The sequence below is a fragment of the Panthera uncia genome, chromosome A2 (assembly GCF_023721935.1).
Source record: "Panthera uncia isolate 11264 chromosome A2, Puncia_PCG_1.0, whole genome shotgun sequence".
Classification (NCBI taxonomy): Eukaryota; Metazoa; Chordata; class Mammalia; order Carnivora; family Felidae; genus Panthera; species Panthera uncia.
The window spans coordinates 7,830,699-7,846,456 of NC_064816.1; the positions used below are offsets into that span (position 1 = coordinate 7,830,699).

Sequence of the window (15,758 nt, forward strand, 5' to 3'; positions counted from 1 at the left end):
AGGATCAGAGCTCTGGCTTTTCCATAATGCCCCCTAGTGGCTGTCCTTCAGGTGCTAAGGCCAGCGGTCATCCTCAATTGCTGTACCTTGCCCTTGTGTTTGATCACCTCTGCCCTGGGGACCCAGGTCCCCACCGCCACCATGTCCCCCATTTGACACACGATCTGTCTTATTATGTTTCTTGTCTGACTCCCATTAGGGATCCCTGAAGTCAGGGATTTGTGTATCATGGTCACCGCGAGGTCTCCAGGGCCTGGCACAGCAGGTACTCAGTGTGGGTTTGTTGAGTGACTGCGTGAAAGTGACACCTCTCATTTAGGAGGTGTGGCACGCACCAGTCACGGGCCGCAGGCGCCGCAGTAGAGAGGATGGGCGTCGCATGTCAGCCAGGAACTTGAAGAGGTCCTCATCGCTGAGCCGCTCAGCTTCCTGCACAGGACACGCCCGCGTAAACTGGGTCCCTGGGGCCTGTGCGCCCACAGTGGGGTGACAGGGGTTGTGCCTAGGCACCCCTCCCTCAGCCCCACGGCCATGACACCTGCCTGCTTAAAGAAGTTGGTGACAGTTAGCGTGGCTGGGCGGAAGCTGGCGAAGCTGCAGGTGTCATCCCCACCACTCGTCCGATCCTGGGGCCCCCGACGGCGGCGGTCAGTCCAGGCAGGTCGGCGCTCTAGGGGAAGTGGTGACAGTGATGGAGGCGGCAGAGATGAAAGAGAGGCGAGGAGGGCCAGAGAGACGCGGGGACTCAACGTTGTACCAAGTCCAGCCAGCAGAGGGCGCATCGTCCCCTCCCCGGTAGCCCCGCCCCTGGCCCGTCAGCCCCGCCTCCTCACCGCCCTCGGAGTCCGAGTCGCGGTCCGTCTGGCAGGCGCTGCTCACGATGTTGGCCAGGTGAACGGCGGTCCAGGCGAAGGGCATGCGGTAGCGGCCCAGGCGGGTGCAGAACTGCTCGGCTGCCAGGCGCAGCTTCTCCAGCTTCTCTTTGTTCTGTGCGGAGACCCCCCCAAGCCCCCAAGTGCTCAGTGCCCCAGGCCTACCGAATCCAGGATCCGCCCTGCCCGGTGACCCCTTCGCCACCCTGCTCAGCCTCCACCTGCTTACCTTGGCCGTGTCCACCTCCTTCATCACCATGTATGGCTCGCAACACTCGCTGATGTCCCCCTGCTGCAACACCTTCTCCAGCTGGGGGGCCGGCAGGGCCAGTGAGGCGCTGCTGGGACCCCAGCCTCCCACCCCATTCCCACCCACTCACCTGGACCCCTCACGGGCCCTCAGACACTCCATCCAGCTAGGACTTTTGCTCCAACACCTCCCATGGTTCCCACTGTCCTCGAGATTGAGCAAGAGTTGGCTTGCCCCGCCAGCTGCCCCTCCCCATGCTTTGAACCCACTCCAAACCCCCGTCTCCATAACTTCCCTACGTTTATACTTTTGTTAGTATAAACAGAGGCCACTCCAAGCATGGCTGGACTCCAGTCCTGACCACCTGGAGGGTATGCGAGCCCGAACAGGTCCCTAACCCATGGTGTACTTCAGTTTCCCCGTCTGTAAAATGGGGGGGCCACGGCAACCCCCACTTCCTGGGGCTGTTGTAAGGATTAGAGGTGGCAAGCCCTGCGTACCCTGACCGACCATGAGCCGTGCCTGCCTGTAGGTGCTCAAATAATGCCGTTAGCGTAACCTAATAGAACGTTTTGGGGAAGGAAATTTGAGATCACTCCTAGAAACAGAAAATCTCACACAGATGTACCAACTAGGTCTTTCTTCCCCTGATAAACTGAAAAACTCCCAACTTAAAAAGAGTTTCAAATGTTCATCTGCACGGGCCAGGATGCCGTTTCTCCCCAGGCCGCCCACTCATGGGTCTTGGCCTGGCTGTCACCTCTCCACGGAAGCCCTCTGTGATTTTTCCCCACCTGGGTCGTGTGAGGAGCCTCTTCTGGGCTTGCCCAGCTGCCTGTGCTTTCCCCACAACACACTCATCACCCTTCTTGATGACGTGGCCATCTTCTTCCACGAGAACAGGGCCCACGCTGCGTTTACCATTATCCGGCGTTTACCATTATCACCCCCTGGCCCAGCCCCAGCAGGCACCTTGATGACCAGGAAGATATCAGGTGAGGGGTAGGTCACGGAGAAGATGGCAGAGCGGGCCAGCGTGGAGATGGCAGGGTGGGTGCCATGAGCCCGCAGGAGCCCCTTCACAGAGTCCGAGTTCAGGTCAAAGTAGAAGTTTTCTGAGATCTGGGGACACGAAAAGCAGCTGGGCCACCACCTCCAGGAAGCCCACTGCGGTGCAACAAGGAGGAGGGTCGGGGTAGGAATGGGAAGAAAGAGGCTCCTACCTTCTTTTTCTCCCGCACATCATACAGGGCCAAGATGCCAAAGATGGGCTCGATTTCGATTTCAAACCTACGGTGAACGGGGACTCTCTGGCAGAGGCTGTCCCTAATACTTGTACCACCCACACACCCCAGTCCCTCTTGAGACCCGGCCCAGCCTTGGTGCATCGTGGTGGGGGGGCATCTAATTTCCACTGGGCCACAAAGAATTGCTGCTTACCGGCTTCCAGGAAAAGCCTGTCCCGTTTTGCAAATAGGGAAACTGAGGCATGAAGCCCCCCCCCCCCCCCCCCCCCCCAGCAACTCACACAGAGCCCTTCCCCCGAACATATGGCCCTTGTTCAGATGGGATGGAGGAAGCTTTTGCCACGAGAGTGCCCCTCATCGTGAAATTCTCACCTCCTGGGCCTCGCTGTGCCCCCCTCTCTGGGGTGTCCTCTACCCCCCTGGGCTGAGCTCTCACTTCGCTTGCCTGCACCATCCCTGTAACCACCTTCCCGTCTTATTCTGCCCTGCTGGCCCCCACTCACCACGCGAGCCCTAAGGAAGCATTTTAAAACTTAAAATGTGAGGGACGCCTGGGTGACTCAGCCGGTTAAGCGTCTGACTTCGGCTCAGGTCATGATCTCACAGATCGTGAGTTCGAGCCCCGTGTCGCACTCTGTGCTGACAGCTCAGAGCCTGGAGCCTGCTTCAGATTCTGTGTCTCCCTCTCTCTCCGCCCCTTCCCCACTCACACTCTGTCTGTCTCTCTCTCTCAAAAAATAAACATTAAAAAAAAAAAAACCTCAAAATTTGAGGCTCCCCAGTGTGCTGAAAACAAAATCCTACAGGGCTCCATCCCGCCCACCTCTTGGCCTCATTTTTCCCCTCTCCAGACATCTCCCAGCCTTTGGGTGTGCCCTGTCCTCCCACCCAGAGGGCCCTGTATGGTCATCCCACGGTTACAGGTGCTGGATACGGTAGGTAGTGTTTGTTGAATGGCTGGATATTCAAAGAGCTGGTTCCCAACCCTACTGCTTGGGACGGGCCTCAGGCCACACCAGGGCCTCCCTTTCCTGCCCCCATCCAGGCAGGAACTCAGGGTGGGGAGGGGCAGTGCTGGGCTTAGGTCCAAGGCCACATCCTGTTCAGCTCAATTCCCACGCACTTCTGGCTGCTTCCCGGGGGGGGGGGGGGCTGATGTGGAGGGGGCCTCGGTCGGCTAGAAGTCAGGTTCAGGGTCACCAGCGCCCCCTCTGGCCTGGGTCGCGGCAGAGCCAGTACCAGATTCTGGCCTCCTAAGTCATGTGATCTCGGGCACAGTGACTTCCACCCTGTGCCTCAGTTTCCCCACCTGTGCCTACCTCACAAGGTTGAGGTGAAGATTGGAGGTCGTACGTGTGCAGGGCTGAGAACGCAGCCCGGCACATAGTTGGCGCTTAAGGACCCGGTGGCTTTGAATAACGAGAAAAGGAAGTCATTTCCCACCTCAAAGCGCACGGATGACCTCACGGGTCTCAGGGCCGCACACGGTAACAGCCTGGCTTGAGTAGTGGGCCCCAAGTGTGTGCCCGCACCATACCCCACGCGGGGCCTCGCGGGTCTGGAGGGAGGCGTGGGTCAGCACACTTACTTCAGCGACAGACACTTGACCAAGATCCTCTGTCCGAAGTGCTCACGGGGCGGCTCGGGGCGGCTGCAGCGTTCCACGGCCTCATCCTGCCAAGAACCGGGGAGGGCAGCTGGGACACATCCGTTACGAAGGGCTTGGAACACGGGGCCCGAGGCCAGCTCTGCCCCCCGACCTGACTTAAGTTTCTTTCAGTTCCTGTCTCTGTGCTTTGGCACATCCCATTGCCCCAGGCTGGAACCCCCTTCTTCTCCCCTCCTTGTCATCGTCCAGGTGGCGGCTTAGCGGGCACTTCCTCCCTGATCGCTGAGGCCTGAGCAGGGACCTCGTCCCGGTGTTCACAATGTCACACGGCCGGGACCCAGAGGGCCGTGTGAGGGCCAATTACCGGCAACTCATCATGACATTACTCCATCTGGATTGCAATTTCTTGGTAGGAGGGTCTCTCCTCCACAGGGCAGGGACGGAGTCTACCCCGTTCATGGCTGGACCTCCAGGACTTGCCATTCGTGTCGGTCAAGCAAATACAGAAGTATACAGTAGGCACCTCCTCAAAGTTGGTTGGATAAACACAGACGTATACAGAAAACGTTCGATTAACACTGCCTGGACATTCACAGGGGTATATACTAGGCTCCCGACAAATACCGTTGAATAAACATAGGAGTATACAGTAAGCACTTGATAAATGGCTGGATGAAAACACAGGTGTCTATACTAGGTTCCCAATAAAAGTTAGTTGGTAGGGGCTGGCTCGGTCAGTGCAGATGTGACTCTTAGTCTCAGGGAGGCGAGTTCGAGCCCTGAGTTGGGCACAGAGATTATTTAAAAAAAAAAAAAAAAAAAAAGCCGGTCGGATAAATACAGATACTGGAGACATATTAATTGCTGAAATGCTGTTTGATTAAATAAAGGACTATAGGGGCACCTGATGGCTCAGTCGGTTGAGTGTCCGACTTCGGCTCAGGTCAGGATCGCACGGTTCGTGGATTCGAGCCCCAAGTTAGGCTCTGTGTTGACAGCTCAGAGCCTGGAGCCTGCTTCGGATTCTGTGTCTGCCTCTCTCTCTGCCCCTCCCTGGCTCACATGTGCACACACGCACGTTCTCTGTCTCTCTCCAAAATGGGTAAACATTAAAAAAATTTTTTTGTAAATAAAGGACTATACAATAGGTATACAATTAACATTGTATACCTCTATTGGTTGAATAGAGAAGTATATAATAAGTGCCCAATAAATGCTGGGTGGATAAATAAAGGAGTATATATAAAATAAAAGCCACTGAATAAAAATACGCGGTATACACTAGGTGCCCAATAAATGTTACCTGGATAAATATACTCATATATAGTAGGTGCTCAATAAATACCAGTTTGATTAAATTTTTTTTTTTTAATTTTAATTATTTTTGAGAGACAGAGCATGAGAAGGGGAGAGAGGCATAGGAAAGAGAGAGAACCTTTAAAAAGAAATCTTTTTTAAAATGTTTTATTTATTTTTGAGAGACAGAGTGTGAGTGGGGAAGGGGGAGAGGGGGAGAGAGGGAGAGAGAGAGAGAGAGAGACGCCGAATCAGAAGTAGGCTCCAGGCTCCGAGCTGTCAGCACAGAGCCCGATGCGGGGCTTAAACTCATGGACCGCAAGATCATGATCTGAGCCGAGGTCGGACACTTAACTAACTGAGCCACCCAGGTGCCCCCGAGAGAGACAGAATCTTAAGTGGCCTCCATGCTCAGCACAGAGCCCAACATGGGGCTCAATCCCACGATCATGACCTGAGCCCAAATCAAGAGTCAGACACTCAACGGACTGAGCCACCCGGGCACCCCAATTAGATTGTTTGACTAAAGAGAAGGCTATACAGCGGCATATATTAAGTATTGGTTGAATGAATATAGGAGTCTGGTAGGTGTCCAATAAATGCTGGCTGGATAAATATAAGGGCATGTAGTAGGCATCCAATAAAAGGAACTGAATTTTAAAAAACGGGGGTATACAGTAGGCAACCAGAGAACGTTGGTGGGATACCAACATACCACATAGGGTCAGTCGCATGGGTACTGGCCTCGGGGCCCGTGTGGGCCTGTGGGCACCCACCTCATCGGGTGCTGGGTAGAGGGCCAGCAGGGCACGGGGCCGGTGCTGTCGCCGCAAGGCCTCGTTCCGCCGGTCCACATCTTCAGGGGCTGTGCGTTCCAGCAGCGAGGGCAGCAATGAGTCAGCTGCCAAGTTCCTCAGGTCGAAGATGCCAGAGGCCCCACTGCTTCGAGGGGTGTCATCCAGGGAGCCCGAGGAGTGGCGGGGGTCATCCTGCCAGGGGAGAACGCACAAGCACTGAGCGCCAGCTGGATGCACCTCCACCCCACTCAGAGGCGTCCTCATGCCCAATCAACGGATGGGAAAGCTGAGGGTCACGGGGTGGGGTTACCACTACAAGGGTCACTGTGAGGCTGTGCTAAGCCTCTTTCTAGAACCTTCCGCCCCTCCTTCACCATTGTTGGAGGAGGCTACTCCCAAGCTTACGTACTCATCTGGCCAATCAGAACACGACATCTGCCGGCCCCAGGGATTGGCGGCAAAGTAAGGCCATGTCTGGGTTGGGCCAATGAGAGCCTTCCGTGATGCTTTGCTCACTGTTGTCAGGGGAGGGAGAGGTCTTCCCATTGGAGCTGTCACTGGCTCAGGGCCCTGTCTCACCTCCTAGACTCGGTTGTGGTCAGAGCCAGACTACCCTGGTTCAAATTCCCACTCAGCTCTGTGACCCTGTGTCCCTGAACCCAATTCAAAGGCCCTCAGCTTCCCCACCTACATCTAAAACTAGTAACAATGGAAACGATAACAATAATTCTTGGTAGGATTATCGTTGGCATAAAGTAGGAGCCCAGTGAATATTGGTTGACAAAATTTCGGCTCAAGACCCACCAGGCCAGTGACATTCTCCTAATCACCGCGCTGTGCCTTGGTTTCTTCCTTTCTTTCTCTTTTTTAAAAAAAAAGTATTTATTTTTGAGAAAGAAACACAGAGCATGAGCGGGGAAGGGGCAGAGAGAGGGAGACACAGAATCCGAAACAGGCTCCAGGCTCTGAGCTCTCAGCACAGGGCCCGACGTGGGGCTCGAACTCACGAACCGCGAGATCGCGACCTGAGCCGAAGTCGGACGCTTAACCGACCGAGCCACCGAGGCGCCCCTGGGCCTCGGTTTCTTATCGGCAAAACGGGTGTTGCCCTGCCTCACGGGATGAAAGATGAGGACCAGCAGAAAGTATTTAGTACACGCTAAGCACTTAATAAATGTTTATAATTATTACCCTTAACTTTTAACCCACGGGGCTGATACGTTTCCTTTTGGAGTCGAGACTGTTTGGGTCACTGCCCGTCGCATGGGACTGACAGCTGGGGCCTAGAGCTCACACACACCCCTAAGGTGACCCCTGCCCGGGGCTCCCTCACCGAGTCCTCTGGGCCGGACCTCTCATCCCCAGAAGTGTCCTGCTCAAAGACCTGGCGGGTGAGGCCCTTTTGCCGCTCTCGCTGCGTCTCTGTGGTGATGGGGCTGAACGCTGCACTCAGATGCTGGTACCTGGGAGGAGGTAGGGCTGGGCGGGTAGCAGGGAGAAGGGCACACCCCCCCTGCAATACACCAGAGAAGATCCACCGGAGAAGTCTGGCCGTCCTTGTGGGGACAGTGGCCAACACACAGGAGGACTAGCCCAACGGGCTCTCCTGGGCTCAGACGGGGCCTCTTGACCCTCTCCCCTGAGCTGCCCCCCAAGCCAGACCCACCTCCTGTGGGCGATGATCCAATCCTCCGTGTACATCTCCACCGCGGCCCTCACCTGGGCATCCAGCTTTCTGCACAAAATATAATCAGGGTAAACAGAGGCAGGGTACAGTGTTAATCCTTCCAGTGGCCTGAGGTGGGTCCTACCCCCCTGCCTGTTATAGAGAAGTGGAGACAGAAGCTCAGAGAGGGAGGGTACCTCACCCAAGGCCACACAGCCGAGCCAGGAGTTGAACTTGGGGCCATTGGAGCTTGACGGAAAGGGGGTGCTGGTGAGGGGCATGGAGGCAGAACTGAGTTACAGACAAGGAGGGCATGGCGCCGAACGCACCCATCCTCGGGGGTCCCGGGCTCCGTGGTCCGGCATTCCCGGGGCTGTAACAGCAGCTCGAGGTCATCAGCTGGAAACTCGGCCAGGTCCCGGAGGGGCCCGGGTTCGGCATCTGGAGGCCGGCTCAGGAGCACATCCTCGAAGTCCAGGGGCTCAATGACTTCAGTGAGTGGGACCTGGGTTGGAGCAGAGTGGCTGTGGCCCCCGCCCTGGGGGCTGAGAGTGGGGGTGAGCGTGGGCTTGGGCTCGGGTAAGAGGGCGGTGGGAGCCATAGAGAGTGTTGGAGCTGTGAGGAGCCAAGGAGGACAGTGACCTCAGACTCTCTACCCGCATCCCAGAGCGGCCTGCCCCGCCCCTCTTTCCAGGCAGGAAATCACACCCTGTGCCTGGAGGGGCAGGGCTCTGCTGGAAGGAAAGGCCTGTGGGCTGCAGCAAAGAAAGACAATTCCTAAGGCTCCCTCCCTCTCCCAGCAGCTGGAAGTACCTCCCATCCCCCAACCCAGCCCGGTCCCCATCTGGGTGGTCCAGGCAGCAGGAGGTGGGGCGACCTCAGGGTGACCACCCACGGGGCTGCAGCGAGGGGACTACCCTCCCCACTCACAGAGAAAGAGTGGGGACAGTCCCTCCGGGCACTAGTGGGAGGGGCGGGTGTGACCAAGGCCCGGCAGAGGGGATTCCCCACGTCCCGCGTCCTGGAGGGGTCACCTCCCAAACACGTACCCCCAGGGAGCCGCTGCTGCGTCTGCTGGAGTGCGGGGAGCCACTGCGCTCCCGGGACACCTGCTTCCGTACCTCCGCAGCCACCGTCCTGCGGGGAAGAAGGGGGCCACTGGGGACACGAACACTTGGGCAGTGGGGCCCGGAGAACTCCACTTCGGGCCAATAAATCCCTTCTCCAAGACGAAAATCCAGGCTGTGGAAGGGAAAAACCAGGCCACGGACCAGGAGAATCTAGGCTTCAGAATCCACGGATCTCAGCCCAGAGGTCCCAGGACCACCCCCAAGCTGGGCCTGGGGCCCTCCCAACCCCCACTAAGCACAGATGGAAGGAATTGCTTCCGGCAGAGCATGAGGGTCACAGGTCCTTCTCTATCCCTGGCACCCACCAAGGGTCTAAGTCCTGCCTGGCCGTCTCCCTGGTCCCCAACCTCCGCTCCCTCATCTGGGGGACCCGTGTCCACCCTGCCTCCCATCCAGAATGTGTGCCCCGTCCCACCCTTGCTGTGGGGCTTTGGACAAGTTACTCCTGCCTCTGAGCCTCAGTTTACCCATCTGTACCTGAAGGGACCTCACAAGGCTGCTGTGCAGAGCCGAGCAGGGGGCTCGGCATTCAGGGGTCACTCTGTACCTCACTGTCAGGGAGTCGGAGACAACGCTGAGCGTGTGTCAAGAGGCCAGGAGGACCCGCAGGGCACACGCAGGAACCAAGGTCCGTGCGGTGGCCTTCTTGGGCCACCTGTATCTGTGCCGGCCTTCACAGGCAGGGAGGATAGGGTGAAGAGGGAAGACCCACGGGGGAGGGGGCCAGCACAGGAATCTGGGACTTGGTGGGGCCGGGGTCCCCCAGGCACTCAATTCCTTCAGCTGAGCTTAGAAGGAGGGGAAGGAGAGAGAGCCACACAGTTATCTGCGGAAGAACATTCCAGGCAAAAGGTACGGTAAGTACAAAGACTCTAAGGCTGGGCTGTGAGCTCCTAGACCCCTGGTCCCCCCGGGGTCTCTATGAAGGCAGGACGAGGGCTACGTGTCCCCAGCAACAGCCCCGCATATAGTAGCTACTCAATAAATATTTTAAAACGTTAAGCTATGTATTTTTGAGAGACGGAGGGAGAGAGAGCACAAGGCGGGGAGCGGCAGAGAGGGGCACACAGAATCTGAAGTAGGCTCCAGGCTCCCAGGTGTCAACGCAGAGCCCAACACGGGGCTCAAACCCGCGAACCGTGAGATCATAACCTGAGCCGAAGTCAGACGGCTAACTGGCTGAGCCACCCAGGTGCCCCTCAATAAATTTTTCTTGGTGAAATGAGTGAATCCCTCCCAATCTTCCCCCTGGTCCAACTTGACTGAACCCACTGTTAGAAGCCGCAGACATTTTAGCTGTGTGGCTTTGGGCTGGTGAACACCCTTTCTGGGCCTCAATCCCTCTTAAAATTGAGAAGGCAATTGCCTGGGTGTTTGGGCCTTACTCCCTTCTATTTTCCACTTTTCTGTGTGCCGGGGAGTTTTCCCAATAAAAAGTTATACCTCCAAAAAGCACGATGTTGGGGCGCCTGGGTGCCTCAGTCCATTAAGTGTCCGACTTTGGCTCAGGTCACCATCTCACAGTTCGTGAGTTCGAGCCCCGCGTCGGGCTCTGTGCTGACAGCTCAGAGCCTGGAGCCTGCTTCAGATTCTGTGTCTCCCTCTCTCTCTATCCCTCCCCTGCTCGCGCGCTCTCTCCCTCTCAAAAACAAATAAAATAAAAACATTTTTAAAAATACAGAAATAAAAATTTTAAAAAAGCACTATGCCGATTGCCAACCTATGGCCCGTGGGCCACCGATGAAATGGATGCGTGCAGTGGGGCTCAGGTAAGACAGGTGGGGGCGGGGGTCATCTGGAAGCCTCTGAATTCAACTCTGTGTAGGTCAAACAAACTTGACCGTGACCCTGATCCAACACGGGGGCTTCCAGTGGAGACCTCAGCCTCACTCCTCCTCGGTCTCCGCGTTCTATTTATTTTCTTTGTTAATGGTCTCAGAGTCTTGCTTCTACTGGTTGGGGTTTAGGGGGAGATGATGGAGGATCTTCTAGGAAATTCAAAGGTTGTGCAAAATGAGGTATGGGCCCTCAAGTTCCCAACGTTGGGGCTGCCTCTTCTGGAAGCCTGGGCACACAGGGTCTTGGGGGATGATTTATGAAAGACGCCAGGACAGGGCACCGGTCTGTGCCCTGGTCCCAGACGTTCTACAGCTGTTACCCCAGAGCAGGGAGAGGGGAGGAGGGAGGGCGGGGCCACTTCATTTTGTCTTTGGCCCCGGAGAGATGTCCCCAGAGTGGAAAAAAGGCCAGGTCCTCAACACCGTGGCCCAGGAGCCAGTTTCCCGTGTCACAGGGCTCTGCGCTTGGGAGCTGGGCAAGCATGGACGGGTGGCAAGCACCCCCTTCTCTGGACCTCTGGGCTCAGGACAGTACCCACACCTTAATGAACTGTTCTGAGTGTAGGGCTTGGCACACAGCAAGTGCTCAATTAAGACTTGCTGTAAGCATGTTGCCTCAAAAGGATCCCGAGAAACTGGAATCTCTGGATCTTCTTTTTATGCCAAAAGGGGGTGAGGCTCAGAGAGGGGTGGTAAGGTGCTCAGGGTCACACAGCAGGTGGCCAGGATCAAACCCCTGGGGGCCAGAGGGCAGGGTCTGTGCCCTCCAGCATCTGCCATTCCACGTGGCCTGTGATGGGGAGCAGGGCCGAGAACAGGGGCTCAACCTGCCTCTTCCATGTCCACACTCGCCCCCCACAGTGGTCCCATCCAGCCTCCGGGTTTCGGCACCATCTAAACAATGACAATCCTCGAGTCCGTTCGGTTGGATACCTGCCTCCTTTGCGTGCCCTCGCGGGGTCCTGCAGGCATGCGCCATCACTGTAACCCTAGCTTCCCAGCATCCTCCTGTCTCCCTAAGGGCAGCCCCGCCCTCTGGGGTGCTCAGGACCTGCACCTGGGAGGCACCCCCAATGCCCCTCTCTTTCTCATCCCCACATCAGATCTGCTTCAGACGCCCCCGTGGAGCACATTTTTAAAAAGGAGGCAAGACGTTGAGCTGAACGTGGTGGTTTTTCTCAGGAAGGGATTTCAGAATTGCAATGGCAAAAAATGTCAAGATCAGGCGGTGGGTTACAGCCGCCGGTGAGATAAATCCTCCAACGGGGAAAATCGACAGCCCTATGTGACACTGTAGAGACGCTCAGAGGGGAAAGGGTAAGCAGTGGCGTCACTGGGAAATTCATGAGAGACAGTGGCCCTCACCCCAGGGCTGGCCACATTAACAGAAGTCTAGCCTCACCGGGGAGGAGGATAAAACCAGAACCAAGAATGGCATAAGCCTCTGACGTTACATGTTCCCACCTGTGTAAAAAGCGAGAGAACAGGCGTGCCCGCGTGGCTCAGTCGGTTACACATCCGACCCTTGATTTTGGCTCGGGTCGTGATCTCGAGGTTCGTGAGTTCAAGCCCCACGTCGGGCTCCGCGCTGACAGTGCGGAGCCTGCTTGGGATTCCCTTTTTCTGCCCTTCCCCCGCTCTCTCTCTTTCTCAAACAAAACTTAAAAAAGAAAAAGACTTAACTTTTTTAAAAAAGAAAAGACTTTTTAAAAAACTTAAAAAAAAAAAAAGCAAGAGAAGAATATGAATCCTTATAAAACCCCAGTGATTCCTCCTTATACCCCACCCCTAGCCTTCCTGGACCATCAGAACATTCTAAAGACAAAGAATCAGGGGCACATGGGTGCCTCGGTCAGGTGGGCGCCCAACTTCACTTGGGTCGTGATCTCACAGTTCGTGGGTTCGAGCCCCGCATCGGGCTCTGTGCTGACAGCTCGGAGCCTGGAGCCTGCTTCGGGCTCTGTCTCCCTCTCCCTGCCCCTCCTCTGCTCACGCTCTGTCTCTCTCTCAAAAATAAATAAACATTAAATAAAGACAAAGAGTCTGCCTGCCCGTGAGGATATGAAGCCACAGGAACTCTCATCTGCTGCTCGGGGGACAGGGGTGGGAGGGAGCCATTTCCTTGAAATCCCAAAGACCCCTCTGGAATTTTCAACGCATGTCTCATTGCCCTCGAACAAATCACTACTTCGAGAGTGACCTAACCGCTTTGAGTCCAGCCTGCAACAGTTAAACACACGGGGAGCCCGGGTGGCTCAGTCAGTGGAGCATGATTTCAGCTCAGGTCACGATCCCAGGGTCGTGGGATCAAGCCCAACGACGGGCTCCGCACCGCGTTTGGGGCACCTCGGTGGCTTAGTTGGTTAAGCATCCAACTTCAGCCCAAATCATGATCTCACGATTCATGGGTTTGAGCCCCGCATCCAGCTTTGCACTGACAGCACGGACCCCGCTTCAGATTCTGTCTCCCTCTCTCTCTGCCCCTCCCTCACTCATGCTCTCTCTCAAAAATAAATATAAACGTTTTTGAAAAGTGTAAAAAAAAAAAAAAAGATTCTCTCTCTCCCTCTTTCTCTGCCCCTTCCCCACTCGCTTGGGTGTGGGTATGCACTCCCTCTCTCAAAAATAAATATAATGAATTAATTGATCTTGAGGTCACGAGCTCACGGCTCGTGAGATCGAGCCCCACGTTGGGCTCTGTGCTGACAGCCGAGCCCCCTTATGATTCTTTCCCTCTCTCTCTCTCTCTCAAATTAAATGCACTTTAATTAAAAAAAGAATACTAAAAAAAAACTAGCTACACCTATGTCAACAGGCTCTGGTGATTCCTGACGGGACGAGCATACAATAAATATATTGTAAGTACTGGCCATTACCACCGTTCCATATCGTACTTTACTTTAAACAGTACAAGTGAGGGGCGCCTGGGTGGCGCAGTCGGTTAAGCGTCCGACTTCAGCCAGGTCACCATCTCGCGGTCCGTGAGTTCGAGCCCCGCGTCAGGCTCCGGGCTGATGGCTCGGAGCCTGGAGCCTGTTTCCGATTCTGTGTCTCCCTCTGTCTCTGCCCCTCCCCCGTTCATGCTCTGTCTCTCTCTGTCCCAAAAATAAAATAAAAAAACGTTGAAAAATTAAACAGTACAAGTGAAAAAACAAACAAGTTATATTGCACGCAATAGCGTCTGTCCACGTTATTACATGTATAAGAATTTATGGTTTTAAGTGATCTCCCCAAACTCTTTCCTTTTCTTTAAGAATCTGTTCATTAGGAAACTGGGGGACTGTTTAATATTCGGGTTAACACGGCCCTGCGGAGTGAATGACTGAATGAATGAATGAACAGATGAAAAGAGGTCCAGGTCTGAGCAAGGAGACCCCGGTGTCCACTGGGCTGCAATGGAGACCCTGTCGGAGGATGACCGGAAGCCTTGAGCCATTTGCTTGTGGTTCCCTGGGGCCCCAGGATCATTCTCTGCTCTTCTTACCCTGGGCCCTACAGTGTCCGTTCCCCAGGACTTCTCTCATTTATTTGAGTGGAAGCCCGGACCCAAGGACAGAGACCGCGTGGCAAAGAAATGGGTTCGGAGATGCCAAAGGTCCAACACAGACAGACAATTCAGGAACATGAAGATAGCAGAACACAAAAATCGCCTGACCGCTATGCTCCTGACCCATGGCTACACCCTTCAGACCGCTTCGTGACTTCCACCCCGCTCAGGATACAAGTTAAAGTCCTCGCCACAATCCACAAGCTGCAAGATCTGCTCCCGCTGTCCCCTTCCTTACTCAGCTGCAGACTGGCTGCCCTCCTCAGATGATCTATAAATACACTATGCCTGCTCCTGCCTCCGGCCCTTTGCACTTGCTTTCTCGTGTTTGGACTGCATTGCCCCCACGTTTGGGCACGGCGGCCTCCCTCACCTTCAGATCTTTGCTCCAATGTTCCCTTATCACCCCAGCCTTCCTGACCCTCCTCCCAGGTCTAAAATGGCTCCCATCCTCTTCATCTCCTTTCCCTGCCTCGTCGGTCCCCACAGCGCTTATCATTAACATACAATCCATTTTATCGTGCTACCCCTCCATCTACCCCACTGTATCTGCCCCCCAGGGTGGGATCTTTTCTTGTGTCTCCATCACGCCAGCTCTGGACCCACAGGGTGCCCTCTCACTTGGGCGGGGCCAAGACAGGTCCCCTGTGGAGAGGACCCCGGGCAGTCTCTGATCTCTGACTGGCTATGGAGGCAAAGAGGGGGAGCAGCTCTCCAGCCCCAGTCTGACCGCCCCCCTCGCAGGCTGAGTCTCTTACAATCTCCAGTGGCCACGGAAATGGATCCCCCAGCGCCTGGCGCCCGTCCCCTCCCCCGTCTGCCCACCAGCTGGTTCGGTCCCCAGCCCCCACTCCCTCCATTCAATCACCCATCCATTCCCAGCGCGTCCAGCCGGTGCTGGGAGAGCCTGAAGCAGGGCTGGGGGCGGGGGGACATCCACAGCTGTCCCCCGCTCCCCAGACAGCTGGGCACGGGACGCTGACAGTGGGAGAAGAGCACGGGAAACTTCCCGAGGGGCCTCCAAGGCCCCCAAGAGCACCATCCCCGTTCCCAAACCCCGGCGCCTGGAGCATCCCCACCCCACGCCAGTCGCACGAGGGTGGGTCGCAAAGGTCCCTCCCGCTCCCACGCCCTGGGGCTCAGAGACCCGGGAAGGTCTAGACGAGGAGGGGCGCGGAGGGCTCCCGTGACACGCTTTCCCTGCGTCGCCGCCTCCAGGAAGGCCCCCCGGACACGCCCCCACGCGTCCCCCCCGTCTCCCAGGGCGGCCCTCGGCTCAGCCGCCATCGCAGCCGCAGCCCCGCCGCGGCCCCGGAGGGACCCCCGCCGCGCCCCCTCCCGCCTCCCGCCGCCCCCCGCCCCACCCCGTCCCCGGCCGGTGGGAGCGGGTCGGACTCGGCCAAGGCCGAAGGGGCTTGAATGGGGGGCGCCGGGCCGGGGAGGGCGGGGCTCGGACACGTGCGGGCGGCCGCGCTACCTGTTGATCTTGTGCGCGAAGGCGCGGCG

The 15,758-nt window shown here is 56.4% G+C and overlaps 1 protein-coding gene across 1 annotated transcript in view; it reads right to left on the reverse strand.

The window, feature by feature from the left end:
• The window catches only part of DOCK6 (dedicator of cytokinesis 6), a gene marked incomplete at its 5' end in the record, with an annotated part of 43,632 nt that extends 27,874 nt beyond the window's left edge, over positions 1-15,758 (reverse strand). Inside the window, 13 exons of the mRNA XM_049639407.1 lie at positions 336-425; positions 539-670; positions 834-987; positions 1,102-1,182; positions 2,095-2,244; positions 2,346-2,412; positions 3,958-4,043; positions 6,051-6,263; positions 7,405-7,534; positions 7,738-7,806; positions 8,067-8,242; positions 8,787-8,874; positions 15,730-15,758. Coding sequence (XP_049495364.1) covers positions 336-425; positions 539-670; positions 834-987; positions 1,102-1,182; positions 2,095-2,244; positions 2,346-2,412; positions 3,958-4,043; positions 6,051-6,263; positions 7,405-7,534; positions 7,738-7,806; positions 8,067-8,242; positions 8,787-8,874; positions 15,730-15,758 — 1,465 coding nt within the window. The remainder of the gene's footprint in view (positions 1-335; positions 426-538; positions 671-833; positions 988-1,101; positions 1,183-2,094; positions 2,245-2,345; positions 2,413-3,957; positions 4,044-6,050; positions 6,264-7,404; positions 7,535-7,737; positions 7,807-8,066; positions 8,243-8,786; positions 8,875-15,729) is intronic.